This window comes from Taudactylus pleione, unplaced genomic scaffold (assembly GCF_031769625.1).
Source record: "Taudactylus pleione unplaced genomic scaffold, aTauple2 ptg000282l, whole genome shotgun sequence".
Lineage (NCBI taxonomy): Eukaryota > Metazoa > Chordata > Amphibia > Anura > Myobatrachidae > Taudactylus > Taudactylus pleione.
In genome coordinates this window covers 5,261,036-5,281,560 of record NW_028284684.1, presented here as the reverse complement: position 1 = coordinate 5,281,560, position 20,525 = coordinate 5,261,036, and the positions used below count along the sequence as shown (strand labels likewise).

Below are 20,525 nucleotides of genomic sequence, written 5' to 3'. Positions count from 1 at the left end.
ACCTCAGGGCAGCTAAGAGTAAACAAAATGAATCACCACTTCATATGGAACATAAATAAAACATTTCCCTATGGGAAATTATGGTATATAGGGATGAGTCTCATCCCTATATAGCATAATTTCCCATAGGGATTGGATTGATACAGTCAGGAACACCTTAGAAAGAGAGAACACTGATGAAAATCTGAGGAACTTTATCTTAGATGGAATCTCCTTTATATTAGGTAATTATTATTATCATTTATTTATATGGCACCACAAGTGTTCCGCACCACCTTACAAAGTACATAAACAAATAGGTTGAGATTACAGTGACTCACAGTACAGTACAATACAGGACATAGATAGTATACATTGCTACATTCGCGACCATAACACCCAGATAAGCAAAAATGCAAAGCAACCAAGTGTTAGGTGCCCTATTAGAGAGTAAGAAGTAGATGAAAGTAAAGAGAAGCACAAGAGGGTAGAGGGCCCTGCTCATAAGAGCTTACATTCTAACTACTTCCACTTCAACGGAGTCTTCTATAAACAGGAAGGTACAGCTATGGGCACAAGGTTTGCACCCAATTATGCTAACCTATTTATGTCCAGGTGGGAGGAGTCTTCCATCTGGGGTGAGCATGACTGTAGCGCAAACCTGATGTCCTGGTGGTGGTACATAGACGACGTGCTGTTTATATGACGAGGTGGGAGAGACACTTATGTTCTGCCAATATTTAAATAGCAATTTGCTGAATATAAATTTGACTTTTTCTATTAGTAAAAGCGAAGTTAATTTTTTAGATCTGAAAATTTAGATCATAGAAGGTAATATTACCACTAGCAATTATATAAAGCCCACTGATTCTAATACCTATATAGATTTCACCAGCAACCATCTACCAAGATGGTTGAATAACGTTCCAAAAGGGCAGCTTGTACGACTTTGATGCAACTGCTCTAATATCAAAACCTTCAACATACAAGCTGAGAATTTGATAGGTTTAAACAGAAGGGATACGAACCTAAACTTCTCAGTCAAGCTCTTGTGGAGATTAGATCAATGGAACATGAACAATTATTAAGGGAAAAGACTAAGGCTCATATTCAATTAGTTTCGCACCTATGATACTTTTTCGCCTGCCAGACTTTTCGCCTACATTGCGTGTTTTAGGTGCGGAAACTTATCATGCGCGTCCCAGCGTTTCACTGTATTCAATTCCAAAGGACGTGAAAACGCAACCCGGCGACACTTACACGCGGAAAGTGCTGTCAAACATGGGGGATTCAGCCAGACAACCCCCAAAAGATGTACTAACATTGGGGATCAATCTAGATGTCCCTGATTAGCCCTACTGAAGCTATTTGGGGTACTTAAGTGCTGTCAATTGCCTCTAATTAGTGTCTTTGCAGAAGTGGTGCATAGCATTTTGCTTTTTTTATGGTAAAAATAAGTATTCCTGTCAAATTTGGGGTACTTAAAAATGGGGGTAAGCATAGTTAAAAGTCGCTAATTTGTTGTTTAAAAACACGTAAAAAACGCCCCCTCAACAACCAAGAAAACAAACAAGAAAACATCTCACCCCTACTTGCAGACCCCCCAAAAGTCTATTTCGGTAGTTTTTAGACTTGTACCTACACTTTGCACTTTTTCGCCCCTTTTTTCTAAGTCATTTTTTAAGGTGTTCCTCTATATTTTTAGGATTTTTTTTGACGCAGTTAACCTTTGGGGGGCTGTCCCAATGGTCCTGAGTGGTTTCCTAACCTTTGAACCCCAAAATAGCGAATTTGCACTTTTTTCCGACACCTATTACATTGCATTGCGTTTTCGCGTCCGCAAAGTCTTTTCAATTGAATATGGCGAAAAGTTTCCGCTTGGCAAAATGACGTCATCTGCGATACTTTTTTGGGGATTCCGACTTTTTGCTGCTAACTGAATACGGGCCTAAATCGATAAAAATTAAAAATAATCATTTTAATCTGAATTTCTGTACAAGGTATAACAATAGGTACAAGAGAATTGAAAATATAATATTTTAAATAGGGACATAAGATAGTGGACCTGAAAAAGGGCCATGGCTTCATGGGGAAGGGCCAGGGAATAGATAGGGGAGGCCAGGAGATGCTGGGGATAAAAGAAGAGGAAGCTACAAGTGAGAATGATAATAAACAAGACAATTGAAAGGCCCAAACAGCGCCCCCTGCCCTGCGGTGCCCTTTGTAACGGCACTGGTCGCATTACCCTAGTTACGGCCCTGTATTGTCTATGCTAGCTGTTCTGTAAACGAAAAAGGCATCAAAGATTCGATGGGCAGAACACGTGAGAAATGTTGTGAAGGGTTCAGAAAATCATCCTTTTTCACAATGCTTCAGAGATAAACATAACTGCTCCATTACAGGTTTGAAAAGTTTTGCAACAATTTCACTAGTTAAGGAAAACTAGAGAAACAATGATAGGGATATGAGATTAGCACAGAGATGAGCTACATATATGAACTAAACACTCTTAAACCGAAAGGCCTAAATATTGATTTTGAGGTCAAATGGTTTATTGAGTACTATTTTGGCACTTGTAGAGTTTTTGTATGTACTCCCTTCTATTGACTATTCCTTTTCTGTGTATATTGAAGATAATGGTATTTACCTGTGTTTTAAATATCCTTAAATAGAGTTATGTACTCTCTCTGATTACATTCTCTATATTTCAAATTTTAGTAGTTGAACCTTGTTATACCTCTGTCTGATATAGATATTTATACTGTCAAAGTATGGAATTCAGGTGACTCCTGTACCACTTTATGTTATATATACCAGTAGGATAACGCGATCATGTGATCAGGTGTTTAGGCTCTTTATATAGAAGGGAGTTCTTTCCCTCTATATAATTAAGCTCTCTCGCGATATTACCCAGGTCATTTTAGATGGATGACATCCCTGGTTAGTTTAGTTAGTGCACTCGATACTTAATATACAAAGTTTTTTCAGAAAAAAACTTTATTGTCCATTAACACTCTGGACTTTTGGGACGTTACATCACTCCTATAAAACATTATCCATGGCGGACAAGATGGCGACGCGGATACATGTGTCTTATATACCTTTTAAAAGGGTGAATATGTTTCATACTATATATTTTGGAAATCTTAATTTCAATTTAATTGTTATTAATACGATGTTGTCACGGCCAGGGTATTTCAGAATGACGCTAGGCGGGTGTTACCTGTGAGGTCGTTGTGGCGCGGGCTGTCTGGTGGTGGAGCTGGTGTCTGGCGGGGGGCTTTGGCTGCGCGCGTTGTTGTGCGGGCCTGTTGTCACTCTGCGCTGGTAAGGCCTAGCGGCGTCTCCGTTCCATTTGGCATGGGCGCCGCCATTTTGCCTTCTGGCTATGTGATGCGGCTGGCCAATTCTGGTGAGTCACATGTTCCCTCCGGCCAGTAACAGCATGGCATGGGGTATTTAGGAAGGGTCAGTGCCTTCCTTCTTTGCCAGTGCAACGTGTATCTCAGCCTAGCTGAGAGGGAGTTCTGTGCTTATCCTGTATAATTTGCTGTCTGCCAGTCAGCTCCTAGCTTCCACTGGACTACCCTGCTTCCTCCACCACCCTTGCCCATACCTGAGCCTGCTGACATCCTGCTCAATTGCCTTAGTTCACTACCTGCATACCTGGCTATTATTTTCCTGCATCACTACCTGCATACCTGGTTGATTATTCCAGTCTCACTACCTGCACAGTTCTAATTGTTTCTGCTTGGACATTAACCCATTACTCCCACCACAGAACTCTAGTGCACGTTTATATATACCTGGACTTTTATTTACTGCCATATTTTATGTCTGCTCAAGCATATATTAAAAAACCTAGTTTTTTATTCAAACTCGCTTCTGTGATCGCTCCTGCGACCACCCCGGGTCCACTAACAACCCAGAACATAACAGATGTTTTCTAGTCACTCATCTTGATAAAGACACCGGGGAGCGCCGAAACGCGTTGAGTGACAGTGGATAGTTTACCTTGCCTCAGAGCCAGTTCTATATACTCTTGAGCACCCGGGTTCCATACTACTTGTAGTGTATACTGAATCGGCTTTTACCCTTTCCATCTGGTATGAATAAATTATTCAACTTTTTTAAGTGTGTGTAAAGTGTCATCAAAATAGTGATTTATATATACACACCATGAGTTTCTGTTTAGCAACATACCTGATTTATGGGGAAGAATAACGGACTCTATGGAAAAGATACCTATGTGTCTCCAAAATGCTTTACTGATGTAAGCATATAAGTAAGCATCATTCTACATATCTCTGCCTATACCAGGTGCGGGGAACCTTTTTTCTGCCAAGGGCCATTTTGATATATATATTGTTTGCGGGTCCGGTGCAGGCCACGCCCCCTCCGTGTGATATTACATGGGGGAGGGGCCACAATCACCGATGATTACAGCAATACCTGGAGCATCCTGAGGACGCTCTGGGGAGCTGTAAGGGCAGCGGAGTGACCGTCTGAAGCATCCTAAGGTTACTCCAGGCAGCACTGCTGCATAGATTCTGGCTGCAGGGTGCCATTCTAGGCACACTGCTAGCCAGATGAGGATATTATAAAAAAGCTCTGAGGGCCAGTCCAAATGATTCCGGGGCCTTATACGGCCCCCGGGCCTGAGGTTCCCCATCCCTGGCCTATATGTACAAGGGTGTAAAATGGGTATGTCTAATTACCATAGGCCACGCCCACAAAATGACATTATTTGGGGGCATGCCCATATGGTACGCCTCCCGTTAACGTCAGGCTGGGGGCGAGCCCCAGCACTACGTCAGTAGCTGGGCAGCCGCCAGCCCTCTTCCTGCACTGGATGGATGGCCGGCACAGCCGCAGCGGTAGAGGTGTCCAACCTCCAGCGGTAAAACAGCGGTGCAGTGCCAAAAACGGGGCTGTCCTACTGAAATCAATACTGGTTGGGAGTGATGTGCCCACTATGGAGTGGCGCCGTGTTTGCTCCGCACTGGTCGAACGTGCCTCGAGCCGGCCCTAAAATGAAGTACTTGTAAGTTACAGATTTGGGGTGGGAAAAGTGAGACACATGTAAGCCCCAGCTGACCACACTAAAAAGGCATCAGAACTTATGGGCCCCATACATGGTGCGATATACACCTTGCGATGTGACCGTCGACATTTAGGGCGGTCCCCACACAAACAGAGCGATCCAATGGCCAACCGCCCAATATGCCAGCACCCCCCTCCCTCAACTGCATAACGCTGCATGAGATTGTTCATTGATTCCATAGATCAATTTAACACGCAGAAAGATCCGGAGGAGCGAGACCCCACGGGGGCGATATCATGCCCACACACGGAACACTACAGCAGCGATATCGTTCTAAACCGTTGGATCGGTCGCTATATCGCTCCGTGTGCGTACCTTTATTAGTCAAGACAGATATTATATTGCACAACCACATATCCTCATCGTGTGAGATGAGCCGTGAATTATATGGCATGACAGACAGCAGACTGATGCCTGCAATCTGCCACCTGTACTCCCAACAACTGGAGAAGCAGGTTACCAGGTTCACCGTGTTCTGTGCGCCAGATGTATGTAACCCAGGGCCTGCAGTAGGCTTCTCTGTGGCATACAGAGTAAAACAGTTCTTTGTGAGTTTAGTGCAGCAGCATGGAAACAAGGCAGCAGCACATTCCTGCTCTCTCCTCCTCCTCCTCCCCCCGGGGTCCTATGTTCCAGGGAACTGCGCGCGCCGCTTGCGTTTCAGGCCCCTTTCCCGCCCGCCATGTCCGCGCGCCGCAGTGCTGCCCGCAGTGACGTCAGAACCCTTCCCCCCCACGTGATGTCCCTCCCACCCAGCGCGCACCCTGCTATTTGAATCCCGCTTCCGCCATTTTCTCTAGCTGTCTCACAGACTCTTCTGGAAGGTGAGGGCTCCTCTGCGAGAAACACCCCCCGGCCTCCCCGCTCCATCCGCCGCGCATCCCGGCCATCCTTAGCGGCACGGCTTGCCCGATACGTGTAGACACTGCCTGCTCCCCGTTCAACACATTCCCGTAGCTCTGGGCGGGATCCCGTGTCGGTGAGTGGAACGGGCGGCGGCGCTGGGTCCACCTGGGGCAGGGGACGGGGAGGGCTTGGCGCGCTTTTCCCCTAACGGTGCGGGTTACTCGCTCTGCTGTTACGCCGCGGTCTTGGAGGTTAGTAGCCGCCGTCCTGTCGGATCTCCCAGGCTGCTGTCAGCCAGGCCTCGCTCCCTGCCTCCTCCCCAGCCAGTGACTAAGCAGCAAAGGGCGCCGCCCGACGCCGGTGCTGATAAGAGGCCGCGGCCCGGGGCAGTCCGTAGTGTGGGGATATAGGGTGCAGTGTACCGGGAGGGGGCGGGGGTGGACAGACAATGGGAGAATCGGGCCTGGTCGGAGGAAGCGCCTGCGCCATTAGTAGCCGCTCAGTCACTTCCCGCATGTGGCAATGAATGGCGGGAGTATTCCCAGCCCCCCCCCCCATATTCCACCATCGCCGCCTCACTGCTCCCCGCTTCCTCCTTCCCCGGGACCGGGCTCTCAGACGTGATATCCTGAACTTTCCTGTCCCCTATCTGGTTGACGTGTTGTATTAGGGCAGTTTTGTACTCCTGGCGTAGATGTCATCCTGAAACGCATCTATCACCATATAACCTGTCTGCATTGCATCCCTTTCTTTGTCTGCTATATCTTTTTTTTTTATTTATCATGGCCTCAGTTATGTGTTTTACCATCCATGTGGGTAAGACTTGGCAGCCTGTAACTTGCTGTAAGTTAGTAACTAATACAGCCTCACACAAGCTGCATGTAGTGACCCAATAATTAGTAGTAGTAGATGTGCATGTACATATAAAACAGGTCTGTCAGAATATGGATGTTGCTCTATATTGAAGATGGTTTGACCCCTCTGGCCTTAATAAGCATAAAGCTGCCTGCTTAGTGGATGTGTTCTACTTATATAGTTCTCAATGGAGCTGCCCATGTTGCTGACACAACAAAATCTAAATGTCATTTTATTTTTTTCCTTAGCTAAAAAACCATGGCAGCCCAAGGAGAACCTCAAGTTCAGTTTAAGGTAATGCAACCTTCTGGAAGAACAAAGACCTTTTTAACTTCATTTTGCTCTGTCTTAAATTGTAGTGCCTAATTTTTATTTTTTCCCCCTCATAGCTTGTTCTGGTTGGTGATGGTGGTACGGGTAAAACAACGTTTGTGAAACGTCACTTGACTGGCGAATTTGAAAAGAAATATGTAGGTATGTAGACTTTCCTGACGTCCTTACATTTTAACATGAGTATATGAATGTAAACAGTGTTGAAAAGCTTAAAATCGTACTCGTTCTGAGGTTTATATGTATAAATCGCTTCATTGTTGTGCTCAGGGTCTGACAATTGAGCTGCAGATGGCATTATCTTGGCATTCGTTTGGTTTAAATGGTTTCCCTGTGTAACAGATCAGTGTATACTTTTGAATAGAAAAAAGACCAATTGTGTAATGGTGCATATACACGGGACGATTGATAACTATATTGTTCGATCTCCCGGGTATGCTGGATGATCGATATCTATCATCCAGTACACCACCAATGACTAACTGCGATCAACAATCGCACGTTCCTAAAGTAACCTGGACGATATTGTTATCGTCCATATGTGCCTGCGCATCGCAGGTCGTTGGGCACCAAAAAACTAAACAATATGATCGACAAATATCGTTAATTTTAATCGTACCGTGTAAACATCTTAATACTGTTAATTGTTTCAATCATTTTTTGGTCTTTAAAGACTATTGTATAGTCTTTTCTTCGATGTGTAGTAATCGGAACCTCCACAAGTGCATGGATATAGGCACACAACTCCCTGCCTCCAAAACGTGATCAAGTATGTATATTATATCTTTTGGATCAGGTAACAGACCACAACCATAAATGAAAAGTCAGGGGTGCCCCCCACACAGTTCACTCACAAATCTTCCTATTTGGAGTGCACATCATGGGTTTCTTTAAATAATGAAAGCCGGACTTCTGTCTAATATTCCACGGATATACTCCAGGTTTTAATTCCAAAATTAAATGGAGAAAAAAAAGGTTGTAGTACAAAAACCTTTTTTTTTGTTAAAGAAAAAGCGAGTGCCTATCCTCTGACGTAAAGATGTCTGCAAGGGTCAAACTGATGTCTAGGGATCCCATAAAATGTCCCTGCAGCAAAGACTGTTATCCTCCTTTCAGAAGGATGCCAGGTTCTTTTTCAAGGTGTAGGGAATAGCCACTGTGAGTCTTTAAAAAGCCCCACCATTTTGTCTAATAGATGGGAAATACATTGCCCCATAACATGAATATACTAATAGGAACACAGGCAGCATTGTTCTGTGCACTAGGAGATACCAGATTATGGGGTCTATTTACTAAGCCTCGAATGGAGATGTTACCAGCCAATCAGCTCCTAACTGCCATGTCCCAGGTTGTTTTGAAAAGTGACAGTTAAGCTGGGTACACATAGAGATTTTCTGTCCAACCATCCAACTAGTTGATTGGTTGGAATGAGAATCTGGTAAGGTATGAAAGCAAATGACAATAAGCAATTTGCTCCCAAACGTCGGAAAATGGACACAAACTGTTTGAACAAATTGTTTAGATCAAACATTTAACAAATGTCTGATTACCATTTTCATCTGTTTTCTGGCATTTATGAGCAAATTGCTGATCATAAGTTACTCCCATACGTTACCAGATTTTCTTTCCAACTAATAAACTAGTTGGATAGAAAATCTTTACGTGTGTATGCAGCATTAGGAGATGATTGGCACCTTATCGCCATCCAAGGTTTAGTAAATAGACCCCTATATTTTACTCTTGCAGATTTGTGGCATGTGCCGAAACTAAAAGGCGTGAATAATGTGTTGTACACCTCCTTGCGTTGATGAGCTTACCACAGTGAGGCTGCTTTTTAGGGGTTGTATATCCTACAATGTATGGCTGCTACTTATTACAATAAACTGTCCTGTATCATTTTCCTGTGCCCCTTCATGTAGAGCAAAGAAAAATGATTGAAGGTACATTGCCTTAGAGTGCCTTAACACGTTCTGGGAGTATATTGTCGATTTTATTGAATTTTCCTCAATGTAATAAGCATTTGTCCTGCTTGCTCTGAGATGGCATACCTGCAATAAAAAGCTCAATGTCTGACCTGTACAATCATGAACAGATCTTCTACATAGAAAGTTTACCTATGTTCTCGTAATGCTGTCTCAAAGGGCTTTGCTAATTTGAACTGGTTTAGTAGACCAGGTATAGCTTTTGGTTTGTTGCCTTTGTAAAACTCTGCTTGAAGTAGCAGGTACATAGCCAAACACTCCTTTTTTTTTTTTTTCTTTTTTTTTTTTTTTTATGTGCATGACTATTCTATGTTGACTGGTGCTTTCTCGTGAGTTTGCAGTTGGCCACAGCTTTTTAGAAGACTTGGGCAGGGGTGGCCAGATTTTTGGAATTGCTCTACTTAGAGCTAAAAACCTTTTGTGATCTATAGAGCACGACAAAGGGGACTTGACCTTGCAGCAAGGGGTGTGGGACTGTCCTGCTGAAATCATAGTATCCAATTCAAACTACACCACACAGTAGGACAATCTTATTCATGTTACACTACGTAGCGTTCCCACTAGGCTGTTTTAGTGGGGCGCAGGGCCCCGCCTTCCTTCAGGAGGGTAAAAAGCACCCTGCCCTCACAGCCTGTGGGTGCCATCTTCACATGCGGGTCGCAGTGTCCCACAGGTGGGGAAATGTGCGATGACCCAGTGAATGAGCGCCTGCATCTATTCTCCCTGTCAGCAGCGCTTTGGGGCTGCCCGGCTTGTCCGTAAGTGTTGGGCACGCCCCCAAGAGTGCCGAAAAGGGTCATGTGTCTTATAGACACGCCCCCTTTCCGTGTGTGCGCTCTAGCTCCGGCGCCCTGCCTGCCCCCGGAGCTAGAGTGAACACTAACTGCACATAGTACCCATGATTTACATTACACCACATAGTGTTCTTTATTCACATTAGGACAAAGTAGTGCCCCTTATGCGCTCAATGCCCCATACATACACACTATACATGCCTTAAGCCCTGCCCCTGCACCCACCGCCATCCTTCCTGATTCTCCTGCTCAGCACGTCATGACTTCTCTCTCTTCACCCACTGGGGGGAAGGCAGAGCTCAGGATTGTGATCCAGCCTCTGCTTGCAGTGAAGCAAAGAGCTGCCGGTAACAAGATCTCAGCAGGCGCCCGGAAAATAAAGTAGGCAGCGGCAGACTTCCACCGCAGTCAACTGGTCGCATGTTCACAATAAATGTTTTGGCCACCCCTGTGTTAGGATGTTGTCCTGGCCACACTTTAAACTGATCAAAGTACCTGTCTATCCATCCCTCATCCATACCTCCCCCAAGAGGTCAAATGTATTCACTGATCTGTGATCTCGGCAATATTGTCTGTTTTGCTTACAAAATCCGCATGGGTAGGTTAATACTTTGTTTCTTGTAGCTACACTTGGTGTTGAAGTCCATCCCCTGGTGTTCCATACCAACAGAGGGCCAATCAAATTCAATGTGTGGGATACTGCTGGTCAAGAGAAGTTTGGTGGTCTCCGTGATGGTTACTACATCCAAGGTAAGTCTTGCGTACAGTCCTTTCTTAATAACCAGTTTAGATTAAGATTTTCTTATATTCTAATGAGTTGCTAATCTGTAACAATACTGGCACTTTTTTTTTAATATATATTTACTGTCTGCTTTCAGTAAATGTTGGAATATATACTTGTGAATTGAATGTTGTACATTTAAAAAGCCAGAATTAATGAAATCTTACAAATGTGTGTCCTCTTGCATCTTTGCCACTGATGCAGCTAATTGTGCCACGTATGGTGTGAGTTGCGTGCCGCCAACGAAGTTTACACCTGCAAACCATAGCATTGCATGGTGGGAAAGACGCCAGTGCCTGACATGCGCATGTTTGTCATCAAAGTGGCAAAAGATGAAAGTGGACACAGCTGTAGATTTTGGTTTATAGTAGCTATGCGCTAACCAATTGCAGGAAAACATCTGAAAGGTATTTGAGCATACAGGTTTGATTCCCCCTTTAAATTATTCGTATCGGAACTTCCTTGATCTAAGAAGATGTCCCCCACCTCCCCTTCCCCTGTTTACAATCATTCTATGTTTGAATACAGTAGTGACATGCTCTCCCTGTGAAAGATGTTAACTTTACATGACTATCTTGGTAGCACAGATTTGGTTTTATAAATCTAATGCCATTATATGGCGTATCAATAGTTTTACTTCTAGTCTTTCTGTTCTCATAGTTCCTTTTTCTTTATTTCATGTTTAGAATTTTGTCTAATTGTAACAAAATCAAAAATGGCAATGGCCATATTTGGCTGTTGCCAGATATTGTCTTTATATAATCTTGAGATTTTGTGAAATGTTACCCATGTTTTTTTTTCTTTAATCGTTCGGGGAAAAAAAAAAAAATAATGTTGCTTTATTTTTCAGCTCAGTGTGCCATAATAATGTTTGATGTTACATCAAGAGTTACATACAAAAATGTACCCAACTGGCATAGAGATCTTGTAAGAGTATGTGAAAATATTCCCATAGTCTTGTGTGGCAACAAAGTGGATATTAAGGACAGAAAAGTTAAAGCAAAGTCCATCGTCTTTCATAGGAAGAAGAACCTTCAGGTTGGTTTCATGACCTAAAGAAATCTGTATTGCTACATGTTTGTTGTTTTTTTTTTTTTTTTTTTTTTTTCCCCCTAAAATTGGAAATTCTCAAGTAAAAGTCTGCAAATTGATGGCACTCTTATATTTTAATGTAAGCTGGAGTTCTGTATTAGAAAAATGTGTACATAATTTTTATTGCTGGTCCTAATCCTGTCTTCAGATCTTGGTGTAAATTCTGGTATTTGACTTTATTTTTCCAGTACTATGATATCTCAGCAAAGAGCAACTACAATTTTGAAAAGCCCTTCCTTTGGCTTGCCAGGAAACTGATAGGTGATCCCAATCTTGAGTTTGTAGCCATGCCTGCTCTTGCACCACCAGAAGTGGTTATGGATCCTGAATTGGCAGCACAGTATGAAATTGATCTACAGGTAAGCTCTAACAATTGCCATTATGCCAATCTGTATGCCTAGTTAACCGAAGTCAACAGCTATGTTATAAACACATTTTAGTCCTGCAATCTCTTCTGCTCAGTGTTATGTCTTCTAATAAACACTGCCTTTTAGAAGTGTTCCCAAAAAAGAAAAAGGCAGATGTAGACATTTTTACATACAAACTGAAATTATTTTTATTTTATTTTTTCTCCCCAGGTTGCTCAGACCACAGCATTGCCAGATGAAGATGATGATCTGTGAGGTTAATGAAGCTGGAGCCCAGAGTCAGAAGTCTAGTTTTATAGGCAACTGTCCTGTGATGTCAATGGTGCAGCGTGTTTGCCACTTTATTATCTAGCTGAGCAAAACATGTGCTTAATCTTTTTGGGATGCTGAAGGAGATGAATGGGCTTCGGAGTGAATGTGGCGGTTGAGAAACTTAATAAATCCTTCATATTTTGGACCTGCGTATTTAGCTGTTTGGGACTGCAAATAATAATCCCTAAAATTTCCAATCTAAGTTAAGACTGCTACAGTCGCATCACAATATTCAATGGTGAATCTTGTTTGTTACTGTCATTCCCCCTTACCTTTTCGTTTAGATCATAATAAAGTTGTATTTCAAATACCCTAGTACTTTAATGTTCATAGTTTCTCTATCCTGGTGTTTACACTAATTGTGGTTTAAAAGATTTGATGCTCAAGTTTCCCATTTTTAGTTAATGGCTTTGTTTTTGTTTTTTTACTACAGTATCTTCAAATGTTGTCAACACTTTTCTTGGTCATTCACTAGTTGCACGTATGTTCCAAATGTGGATTTGGATCAATAAACTGCTTTTTGCAGCCCTGTATAGTACAGCATACTTTATTTTTTTTTTAGTTTCATTGTTTAGTCCCTCAATGTTGTTCAGAGTCTTAGCTATACATGTGTAGTCAAAGATTAATTTACTCCCTCTGTTCTTGCAAGATAGAGAAATTTCTATGTAAATGAAGCTTGCTTCCTTTAATATTGTAGAGTAGTCTATGGTTGTCATTGGTGGGGCCACTAGTTTTGCTGATGTAGACTTGGGCATTGACATTGGTATTGCTTCGGAAGCAAACTGCAAAATGCAATGACACTAAACTTAAAAACCCAATAAAGTTGGTGTGACTGGCATTGTTTGGAGGTTGTGGTAAAGATCAGGTTACCAAACCTTTTGGCAAATGGTATTGGAAGATAACTTATCAGCTGCAGCATATGTGGTTCTCTACCAACTTAACAAGCACTAGTATAAGTGGCACAAATGCAAATTTGTTACCAAGCGGGGGAATGTGGGAGAGGAACGGGGTCAGTGCATGTTATGTGCACTGATACTGCCCCTCCCCTCCCCCCCATATGTATTGAGGGATTTGCTTGTAAGTGACAGGGATGCTATGTGCCCCTGTCATTACCTGTGCCGGCTGCTTATCCACAAGATGGTGTGCTGATGTGCCACTGACCATGCATTGGATGGCACTGACTGTTTTGGCAGCCATCAATATCAACAGCTGCAGCAGTTGTTCCCCTTTCACCACAGCAGGGTCAGCACTGTCCATGCTGCTGGGCTCTTGGAAGCGCTTGAGAACTCGCACATACCCACTGGAGCTGGCTGAGAATGGAGACCGTATCAGCATTAGGCTGATGCACTGTTTGCTCTGGCGGTCATTGCCGAGGTGAGTTTTCACATCCCAACTCTGGCAGATGAGATGTTAATACATATTATCGGTACTGCTTCCAACTTCACCTCACTAAATAGGTGAAGCAGGAAGAGTTAAAGTGGCACAATGCATGTTGCTATAATCTCCCCTCAAGAATCTTAAAGGGTAGTATGGCTTAATATTAGAGCATCTAACTCTTGCTTAGTTTGACATATCTGATGTACCAAACCATGTTTGTCTTTATAAAAGTTGTACCCTTATTGGTTAACTGCCAACATTGGTATGAGTGCAGATACTGTTCACATGAATGCTCCAGTGTTCTATAGGTCAGTGCTTCTCGTACATGCTTAAGGGACTATCTTCCAGGTATGTCTCAAGCAGCATAGCTTGTACCAACTGTAAGCATTTTAAAAGGTCAGTGAGTAAGACATCTGTGTGCCCCCTGTGATATGGAAAACATGTATAGTAACAGTCCCTGATACTGGATCTGAAACATTGCTGTGTGTATATAGTGGCAAATCTAGTGTTAACCTGCTATGGCACACAAAGCATAGTGTTGCATTTAAATGCAGGAGTAAAAAAAAAAATTATTCCAAAGTAGGCTGAAAGCCAGCAGTGTTTGCTAGGTAAATAGTTCTGACACATTGTCATATCGGCCACAGCCCCTGTAAAATATTAGAGGTTGTGGTTGGGTTTTTTTGTTAGTCTTGTGGCTCTTACAAGAAACTTGAGTGTGGTATCAAATTAGCAGTGCTGCTAATTGATTGCAGCGGGTCTGTCCTATTAGCCCTGAAGTGCTGCCTGACGCTGGCACATATCGTGGATATTTTTCGGGACTTGTGTCCCAAAAGAGTCAACAACAATTGCGTTTTTTTTTTTTTTTTAAACCTAAAAAGGTGAGCTTACAGCGGGCCCTGTGTTTTTTATGAGATAATTTCGTTTGAAATTATAGGGTGGAAAAAAAATCGGTGTAATATGCAAAAAATGCTTGATTTTTGCTGATCCGTTAGCGCCCATACAATATTGGGCTAATTGGACACCGCCTTCAGTGTAAGGCTTCTGTGTAAGACAAATGTTGCTTCTGATATCTGTACTGTTAAAGCAAGCAGCAAGATCTCCATTTTATATGTAACAAGTGAGATCAGCATTGCTGGTATGTAGCATAACCAGCAGTTTTATTAAAAATAACAAGCAGATGGGACAGTTTCTGAGAAGTTTCCATGTTTTTGCTTCTGAGCTTAAATACTTGATAAGGTCTGTCCATAATTCCTATTCCAAAAACCATGTACATGCTTTATTTCCCAGCAATCCTCTACTATAGCAGTGGTTCTCAAACTCTGCCTTTTACAGTACAGGATTTAAGAATATCCATGCTTGAGTCCAGACATGTAAATCAAATTACCTTAATTAGTAATTCAGTCAATCTGTGCTCAAGCATAGGTATCCTTAAAATGTGGACTGTAATGGGAGTTTGGCCACTACTGTATCTGTCGCCTCCCTTAGGTTTAGGCACCCCTAAGGGAGATTTAAGGGGGGGAAGACAGGGTGTGGAATAGTTAGAAACTTACCTTAGTTGGGGTTCTGCTTTCTGGCATTGGTATTTCATACCGATTCAGTGATGATTTTTGGAGGGGATAACTACTACTTTAATAAAGAAAACAGAAGGGGTGGGGGCGTCATGAAGGAATATCTAGACATGCAGGGCAGTTTATATATTTGGTTTCTGGCAGTTAGATCAGATTTATGCAGGGTTCTGTAACTTCAAATACAACAGTTCTATCCCCATGCATACTACCATATCTTATAATGTCATGTTTTAAATGATGTCTGAGGTTAGTGTTTTAGGGGCCTATTACCATTGCTCCTGTGCAGACATGTCTTTGGAAACCAGCATGTCTTCTTTTCTCAACGGTTAGTCTATAATATAAACCAGCTGGCAGCTTTGTGTGAGCTCAAAGAAAAATTACTTGTCAAAGGAATTCCAAATTTCTCCTTTATGGATTTGTTAAGCGCACTAGTCTTATAGATAGAATTTACAATTGGGACCATACCCAGTACCTGTTGGCATACACAGTGTATAAAGCTCAAGGGATTATGCTGGTGCTATATAATGAGCAAATAATAAATGTCATCCTAAGTGATGTGGAGTGTGGGGGCAATCTGGCACCTTATGCAATGATGAATGTCAATCACAGGTACCTGGGGTTAATCTATTTATGTCTGTGCCAAGCTTTGTCATTTGTTTTCACATAGTGCTAGTGTGGTCTATGGAACACTGCAAGTAATATTGCCACTGCACATTTGTACAGTTTACAATCCTGAAATTCTAGCACATAACATGTCCGATATAGATTTGTTTTTTAATGGGGCAATTCAATTCTGGGTGATTTTACATCACATTGATTTCATGCCAGCTTCACCCAGCACCACCATAGGGTTGTACAGGAAAGTACTTGTAGACAAGGTGATGTAACATCACTTGGAATTGAACTGCTGCAGGTCGTCAGATTGTGCTGCATGTTCAGGCAATGGACAATGTCGGAAACGACCAACGGGAGTGCGCATCGCTGGTTGTTTCCGACAGAAAAGTGCACGATTACTGAGCGATTGCACGATTACGATGTTGTAATTGTGCAGTCGCTCAGTAATATCGCCCAGTGTGTACCCACCATTAGATGCAAACTGTACTAAAATGGAAGACTTCGAGAGCCAAGCCACCGGCATGAAACTATAGTTTCTAGACAAAGTAGTACAAAGAAGACATTAGATATTGACCTACAGAAAATCAAAGACATGGATAGATAAAATGGAAAAAAACAATGACAAATTTAAAGCCGCTTTTATCACCCAATTCACTCAAGATAGTAAGAAATTAGAGAAAATACTGCGCACATTCTTTTGGAAGATGAAACCTTAGCAGACATCTTACCAGAGATACAAAGGATAGTCTATCGGAAAGCCGAAGACTTGAAAACACACTTGACATATAGTTATCTCAGTAAGAACAAAGACAAACCACCCTTATGGGTACGGCATTACATAAAGGTTTCTACTATTGTGGTACATGCACATACTGTAGAATACATGGCATGACAACCAAAAAACTACCCAGTTTCGTCTAATGTCACACAAAAATCTTTCAAAGTCAGAGAGCACATCACATGCTAAAGTAAGGGGGTCATTTATCTTATCAACTGTCCCTGCGGGCTTGAATACATGGGGAGAATGACAAGAACCTTGAAAACAAGAATAGGGGAACATATGGGAAATATAAGAAAAGGTTAAGAAACCCATAACCTGTCAAGACACTTCAAAGAGATATACAATCAAAACCCCACAGGGCTAGAATATATGGGAATCAAACTGGTCACACCAGTTTGGAGAGAGGGTGGGGACTAGGAAAAGTAAATCAATAAAGTAGAGCTTAAGTGGATTTTCTTATTGAAAACACTCTGACCCCTAGGACCAAACATGGATAATGAGATAATCGCAACAGACTCCAGGTCACTCACACAAGCTGTGGGTGGTTACCCACAGCTTTGCGAACTGGCTGGAGAAAAAAAAAAAACACGCCCTGATTCAGAGCGAGTGCTTGCCAGCAGCGAGCGGCTCTGAATCAGGCCCTTTGTACGGCGCTGCGGAACACTTGTGGCACCATATAAATAAAGGCTAATTCATAAAACTTTGCACAATCCACCAGGACGTCCTATAATTTCCTGTCTGTTCCCTCACTGCCAATTTATCTTTTTATGTTGATCACTTTTTGCAACCTCACGCCTTTTCTCTCAAATCGCATCTGAAGGATACAACCGATTTTAAAATTCTATTTCTACGGTTAAATGGTTATCTCATAATTAATTTCTGACGTGATGTTAGTGCGTTGTATACCAACATGCCCCATACAGGAGGGATCACGGTAGTAGAATCATATATAATGACTGATGATGCGATGGAAAGGGGACAGCGTGAATTTATTTTGTCATCTATTTTATTTTGATTGACAATAATTTTATTTTTGACCACACCCACTGTTTACAGTGCATCGGCACGGCGATGGGGACCAGGTTCGCACCTCTATAAAGGCTGCTTGGAGGAGCAGCTGATTTAGAGGGGGTTGGTTCGGCGTGAACCTGGTCCTCTACAAACGCTTTATAGATGATGTTTTTTGTTTGGGATGGGAATGATGATTCCATATTGGAATTTTTGGAATATTGGAATCAAAATAATTATAATCTCACTTTTACAAGCACCTTTCACCCTTCCACTATCACATTTATGGATATTAGACTAACCATAGTGGATAACACCATCCAAACTAATACTTACCATAAAGAAGTAGATACCAGTAATTATATTGACTACACTAGTAACCATAATAAGAGTTGGTTAGATAATATTCCTTCCAGTCAATTTAGACATCTACGCCGCAATTGTTCCTCTAAAGTTGTGTTCTCACAACAGGCTGCACACCTTTTTGAATTTTTAAGTAAAAAAAACTACCCTGAGCCCTTATTACAATCATCCCTTAGATCCATTGAAGAGATTGACCGCACTTCTAAATCCCTCCAAGAAGCGGAGATCTGAATTTAAAATTGACAAATCAAGTATTTCTATTTCTAAATATAATAGCTGTTCCCATCAGATTCTGAAGACTTTTAATAGAAAAAAAATCCAATTTAAATATAAAATAATTTCAATAAAAACATCTGATTTTTTTTTTTTTTTTTAAATCATGATTTTTTCACACCCTGCTGGCCGCACACTAGATAATATAGCATGTGTGATCCTAACACCACCCGCATACTTAGAGACAAATTACTTTTTAATTGGATTTGTACTATGTAAAGATGCTCATCCAATAAGCTGCAATTACTTGAGCCTGGTTACTGACTTTTGCAAACTAAATAATGAAATGCAGCCCCAATATATGTACTCGTACATACACTGACAACATTCATTCAAGGCATTGGTGGTTGATCCCGGGCGTGGTACTAACCACTATGAAGTAATTGCAGATACAGATACCACAGAGCAATCGTTACACAATGTAGGCCCCTACATGGTGGTTATCTGGGGTTGGTGCGGTTGGCGGGAACCCACATAATGAATGATCTGACTGGCACCTCTGTCACAGCGGCCAGGGCACATGTAATCTTGCCCCACCCTTGTTACGCCACTTCTAAGAGACCACCACCTAAATGAGCGCTAAGAAGTTTCTTTTTTTAGGCTGGGCAATGGGATCCCAATTTTTTGGGTATCACCACCACGCCCCCAGAAGATTGGCCGGATCTCCAACATCCTGCCCATTTACAAGTGAAGTGGGCGGAATGGTGGAGATAAAAACAGGAAGTGCCGGTCCGTATGGGGCGGGGGTAAAATTATATGAAAGTGTGTCATTTAGCCCCACCCCCTCACCACGGACCCACAATTGGTGGCATTTTGCCCCGACAAGGGCAGATTGGAGTTGAGACGCAATAGAGCAGAGAAGCCAGATACAGGCAAAGTAGCATAGAAGTGAAGCAGGGCCGAAGCTAGGATTTTTGTCACCAGGGGCAAGACCGTAATTTGGTGCTCCCCACCCATCATAAAATGGCCTTTTCTGACATAAATTTAATATTCATCCATCTATACATATATACAGTATATATATAAATATGGACATATATATCTATATAGATATCTAGATAGATATATCTCTTCTATATAGATATATATATAAATAGAACGCCATGTCCCCTGTCCAAACAAGTTTGTATATATATATATTTATACAGTATATAGATTATATATATATATATATATATATTAGATATCTATAGGATAGAGGTGACAGGGACTACACAAAGTGGACACGAACAGGACAGAGATGACAGGGTAGATCTGACAATGAACACAGAAATAAGGAATTTGCCACCCAGCACAGCTAAATCAAAAATACTTGAATCCTACATGATAATAGAAATTCAAGGCTCCTATCCCAGCGTCCCTAACATTAAGGGGTTCACGTCCGAGAAGCAAGGCACCCCAAAACATTCCAGCCAAGGACCATTCCCAGGGCATCACACGAAAAGGGGAAAAAAGGTGATAGTGAAGTGTAAAAGGATAGATGTGTAAAGATAAATCAATAAGTGTTAATGAAATGTAAAACAATTAAAACGACATAAATAATATACAAATGAACTCTGTTCAGTGTAAACCCCGCCCTTTACAAGCACCTGTAGTATATTATTAAGCTGATTGAGCAACTACCATATTTTTTGCTTGCAGTTTGGAGGAATGAAGGGAGTCAGCATTAGGAGGAGGTGCTGATCCTTATAGTGCCATGTGGAGGTTTTTTGGGGTACCTCCAAGGTAAGTTAGCTCGCAGCTCATACATGCAATACACCAATTTGTAATTATATGACCCAGAGTGGGTGCTACTATTATGTAGCAATAATTATTTTGGGGTGAGCGTTTGGGAGTGGGGCCCCCGGGGTTGTTCTGGCTGGACCTTTCTCATGGCATCACCACTTAATTAACATAGAATATTTTTTCACTTCTCTATTCGTTTGTGTATTTGTTATTTTAATTCTTTTACATTTCATTAACACTTATTGATTTATCTTTACACATCTATCCTTTTACACTTCACCATCACCTTTTTTCCCCTTTTCGTGTGATGCCCTGGGAATGGTCCTTGGCTGGAATGTTTTGGGGTGCCTTGCTTCTCGTGAACCCCTTAAT

The 20,525-nt window shown here is 42.0% G+C and overlaps 1 protein-coding gene across 2 annotated transcripts; it reads left to right on the top strand.

Annotated features, from left to right (window-relative positions):
* The first annotated feature begins 5,832 nt into the window (after nt 1-5,832).
* Nucleotides 5,833-12,753, top strand: RAN (RAN, member RAS oncogene family). Of its 2 annotated transcripts, none has more exons than XM_088482094.1 (7): nt 5,833-5,907; nt 7,033-7,078; nt 7,174-7,258; nt 10,515-10,640; nt 11,522-11,709; nt 11,952-12,122; nt 12,342-12,753. In XM_088482094.1, the coding sequence occupies exons 2-7, from the start codon at nt 7,043-7,045 to the stop codon at nt 12,384-12,386; spliced, it is 651 nt and encodes a 216-aa protein (XP_088338220.1). In that variant the 5' UTR covers nt 5,833-5,907; nt 7,033-7,042; the 3' UTR covers nt 12,387-12,753. The 2 variants fall into 2 exon arrangements, with proteins under 2 accessions (XP_088338220.1, XP_088338221.1); XM_088482095.1 differs by lacking the exon at nt 5,833-5,907 and adding an exon at nt 5,914-6,062.
* Nucleotides 12,754-20,525: the final 7,772 nt, after the last annotated feature.